Raw genomic sequence first — 4,773 nt, 5'->3', positions numbered from 1 at the left:
TTTAAGAAAATAAAAGAAAGAAAGGATGGTTAGTTTGAAGGGTAGAAGTGAGCCAAAAAGATAGGTGGATGAGTATTTTTAACAAAATAGATGGATGGAAGGTATTTTTAGACCTTTTGCTATACTTTGAGGGCATTTTTCTTTTTTCGAAAAAATTGACAAAAAATGAATCAACTATACATGACTGAAATTTTAATTCTTTTTACACACACCTAAGCAAAAAATATCTAACTTTTGCATTGGCAAGCCATATTAAACATAAGACAAAAATGTTTGATATTTGGCCTTCTAAAAGACACCTTTCATACGCAAATATCTTAAGTTCCCAACTTCATACAAAATGGGTAAACTTACAAATAAATAAATAAATTATAAAGTGAACACTAGTTAAATTGCCACCCAAAAGCGAATATTTGTCCACCCCAAAGAAGCCCCTAAAATATTTAAATTTGTTGATATTCATAGATTAAAAGCACAAGTCAACCTATTAGGGGTCGTTTGATATCTTATTAGAATTATGCAAACATTAGTAATGTAGAGATTAATTATAAATTAATCTATATATTATTTTATACATGTATGGTTATGCAGAAATTAATTATTTATGTATTAGTTATTTTACCCTATATTCAGAATAAAACAATATATAGATTCCCTCATATTTATATATGTATTAGTTATGCGTGTTTCTAAATTATCAATCAAACATCATATTAATTTATATATGGATATTTTATTTCCTATCTACCTATCAAACATAACATAAGTTAAACAAAAACTATTATTCTCTTCGTTGCTATTTATATGTCACAATTTTAGATTTAACATCTCTTAAGAAATTAGGTAAGTTTACCATTATATTCTTATTTAGTGTCCTCTTAAAGTCAAGTATTCAATCAATGAACATGAATTTATTTATTTTGATTAATTGATCGATCAATGAAGATAAATTATTTACTTAATTTTTCAATGTTGGTCAAATGCATAATAAATCTCAAAGGTAAAACAGAAAGAATAATGTCATTTATTGATTTTGTAAATTGACAAGTACTCTCTCCGATCATTTTTACTTGTCACTATTTGACTTGACACATTCATTAAGAAAAAAATAAATATATATATATATTGATAAGAACAATTTATAAATGGAAAAAGTTGAAGTAAATAAATAACTCGTTTTTTATCCAGCTACCAATCAAACATATAGTATTAAACTAAAAATTCCATTGACAGCTGCAAAACGCAAAATATACCCCCCCACATCCCTCGTACTGAACTAGTGAACTTGCAAATTGTTTAAAAATCTCATGCCTACGGCTACCCCACCAAGGCCCATTCCCTCTATAGTCCAAGAATCTGCACGTTAACGTCCCGCTCTCCCCTCACTCCATTGATATACTCACTACAATACACTCCCCCATAGAAAATATCTTCGATTTTCATTAAACAAGTTCAAGAATTCATCAATTTTTTGCCTACGATTCCTTGCTAAGCGGGTTTGGTAAGTCTTTTGAACAGCTACTTAAACAGTTCACCACATATATAGACTTATAACTGAAAAGGGTATGTGCTAATTTTCAAAAAAAAATAAAATTGTTCTGTGGCGCCTCCCTGCATATGCCAACAATGTCTATAGGTGCAGAAAAGTAAAAGGGTTTGAGAGAACAGAATTTCAATTCAAGATTACATCTTTTTACAAGTTGTGATCTCACAATTCTTGTTTTTTTTTTCTTTTTGAGAAGAATTTAGGAAAAGGTCTTTTTCAGATCTCTTTTCTAGCATCTTTTCTTATGGCAGATTCAAGAAAGTACATTACTAGTGAGGAACTGAAGAATCACAACAAACCAGGGGATCTGTGGATATCCATTCAGGGTAAGGTGTATGATGTATCAAATTGGGTGAGGGAACATCCTGGTGGTGATTTCCCACTGTTGAATCTTGCTGGACAGGATGTTACTGATGCATTTGTTGCATTCCATCCTGCTACTGCGTGGCAGTATCTTGACAAGTTCTTTAAGGGGTTTTACCTCAACGATTATTCTGCTTCTGAGGTATCTAAGGATTATAGAAGGCTTGTGTCTGATTTCACTAAAATGGGGTTGTTTGAAAAGAAAGGTCATGTTTGTTTATTCACCATGTGCTTAATGGCAATGTTGTTTTCCCTAAGTGTTTATGGAATCTTGTGTTGTCAAAGTGTGTTGGCACATTTGATAAGTGGTGGCTTGATGGGGTGTCTTTGGATACAGAGTGGGTGGATTGGTCATGATTCAGGGCATTATCAGGTGATGAGCACTCGCGGGTTCAACAGATTTGCTCAAGTTCTTACTGGGAATTGCCTTGCTGGAATCAGCATTGCTTGGTGGAAGTGGAACCACAATGCTCACCACATTGCCTGCAACAGTCTTGAATACGACCCTGATCTTCAGCACATGCCATTCTTCGCGGTATCTTCCAAGTTTTTTGACTCACTCACTTCTTATTTTTACGATAGGAAGATGAATTTTGATTCTTTTACTAGATTCTTGGTTAGTCATCAACATTGGACATTTTATCCTGTTATGTGTTTTGCTAGAATCAATTTGTTTGCTCAGTCATTCATATTGTTGTTATCCAACAAAAATGTGCCCCATCGAGTTCAGGAGCTTTTGGGGGTGGTTTCTTTCTGGATTTGGTATCCGTTGCTTGTTTCTTGCTTGCCAAACTGGGGCGAAAGAATTATGTTTGTTCTTTCTAGTTTCACTGTGACTGGAATTCAGCATGTTCAATTCTGTTTGAACCATTTCTCGTCTGAAATTTATGTTGCACCACCTAAAGGAAATGATTGGTTTGAGAAGCAAACTAATGGCTCTCTCGACATATCATGCCCTAGTTGGATGGATTGGTTTCATGGTGGATTGCAGTTTCAGATTGAGCATCATTTGTTTCCTAGATTACCAAGATGCCAACTGAGGAAAGTCTCTCCCTTTGTGAAAGACCTCTGTAAAAAGCATGGTTTACCTTACAGTTGCGTCTCCTTCTGGAAGTCTAATGTTTTGACCATCAGCACCCTCAGAGCTGCAGCTTTGCAGGCTCGGGATTTAACTAAGCCTGTTCCAAAGAATCTAGTTTGGGAAGCCGTCAACACTCACGGTTGAGACTGAGGAGCTCAAGGAAATCCATGGGATCATTTCCTCATGATCGATGGATTGGAGAAAAGTGCTTCTGTTTGTATTATTTATTCCTAGTATTGATCAATTCTAGCAACTATAATCTTCATCTCCATTCATATCATTGTAATATCTAAAGAGAACAATCGTATTATGTCATTCTATTAAGGCTTAATTACTTGTATTTGATCTAGATAACAACAGGAAAATTCATACTGTCCCTCCCTGGTTCGATTTAATGTATAATATCACCAAAGTAGTTGCTTTGCAGGTTACTGCAGAACTTGTTTACTGCTCTAGCACCAGGTTAAAAGTTATCGTGTTTTTGCTGCCTTTTGGCGCTTTTCCTCATTCACTTTGCTAGGCCCTTGGTACTTGGTAGGTTTTGTTGTCTACTGAATGTTTTGGAGTACAGGTTCAAATATGCTTGTGACATAGGAATTCTCTATTCTCGTGGCCGTTCATGGCATTCATGTGATCTAGTGTCAATTAACATTTTGTGCATTATATTTAGTTTAACAATGTTTGATAACGCAGTTCTGTGTTTGTATGTGATTTTGCATCAAATTGTTCGATAACTTCACTTTGGCAAAGTGGTCCTTACGAACTCTCTTTGCTTGTGGTTTGCAATAGAAGTAATAGTTTGTTGTTCCTAAGATGCCACAGGTAGCCTATCTTTGGAGCTTTCTCTAAACTTGCAGGCCACATTTGGTTTCATTTGGCTGTCATGTGTCTTTGCTGAAATGGTCAAAATATTAAAAAGCATACATTTTATATGCTCAGAATCTTTTTCTTGTATGCTCTTTATCTATCTACTATTTCCATGATTGGATTGTCCTTTGTTTATAAACAAACACTTAGCTAGCGTTTGGCCATAGATTTCTAAATATTCTTGGCAAATATTATTTGGGTGAAAATTTGGGTGAAATTTCACCATGTGTTTGGCCATAATATTTGGGAAATATATTTCACTTTTTTAGAAAAATATGATTTATACCCATAAGTTTTAAAAATGATCAAAACTAACCATTAGTTTGTATTACAAGTCAATTGAATCTTCGTTGCAACAATAACAAATAGTGTCCATGACACTAGAGCAATCTGGTAGTTTGGAGTAAGTGCAACGAGCATCATTCCATACATCGTGAAGTAGACAAAACACATGACTTTGTTACCCTGAACCGATTGTTCATCATTTTCATCAACAACCATATCATCATTTAATATTCATTGAATATTTCATCACTACTTTGGTGTTCACGTAAAAAATTATGTAATACGACACAAACAACTACTATAGAGGGTGTTTTTGTAAAAGATAAAAGTTTGGGGTAAAATTTCAATTTTCAAAAGATTCCAAATAATGAGATTTGGCCCAAATACTAGAAAAAACTAGTATTTGGGAATTTGGGATATTTGCCAAAAATATTTGCCAAATAATGGCAAATTGTATGGACAAACACTATTTGCCAAATTTTTTCCCAAATATTATTTGGGAAATCTATGGCCAAACGGGCCCTTAATTAATCTCAAAATTTTACATGTGGATCTTGATAGTGGGCCATATGAAATTTAGCTTCCATTTTGTTAGAGATTTTGTTGAAATTGAATTGTCTGTTTTTTAAAC

The 4,773-nt window shown here is 34.0% G+C and overlaps 1 protein-coding gene across 1 annotated transcript; it reads left to right on the top strand.

Moving 5' to 3' along the window:
- Window positions 1-1,330: 1,330 nt before the first annotated feature.
- On the top strand, window positions 1,331-3,324 carry LOC102599871 (delta(8)-fatty-acid desaturase 1-like). Its single transcript, XM_006360937.2, has 2 exons — window positions 1,331-1,501; window positions 1,743-3,324. The coding sequence occupies exon 2, from the start codon at window positions 1,791-1,793 to the stop codon at window positions 3,132-3,134; it is 1,344 nt and encodes a 447-aa protein (XP_006360999.1). The 5' UTR covers window positions 1,331-1,501; window positions 1,743-1,790; the 3' UTR covers window positions 3,135-3,324.
- Window positions 3,325-4,773: the final 1,449 nt, after the last annotated feature.

The sequence above is a fragment of the Solanum tuberosum genome, unplaced genomic scaffold, assembly GCF_000226075.1.
Source record: "Solanum tuberosum cultivar DM 1-3 516 R44 unplaced genomic scaffold, SolTub_3.0 scf00342, whole genome shotgun sequence".
NCBI lineage: Eukaryota > Viridiplantae > Streptophyta > Magnoliopsida > Solanales > Solanaceae > Solanum > Solanum tuberosum.
The sequence above is the reverse complement of the archived record's forward strand: the minus strand, read 5'-3'. Positions and strand labels throughout refer to the sequence as shown.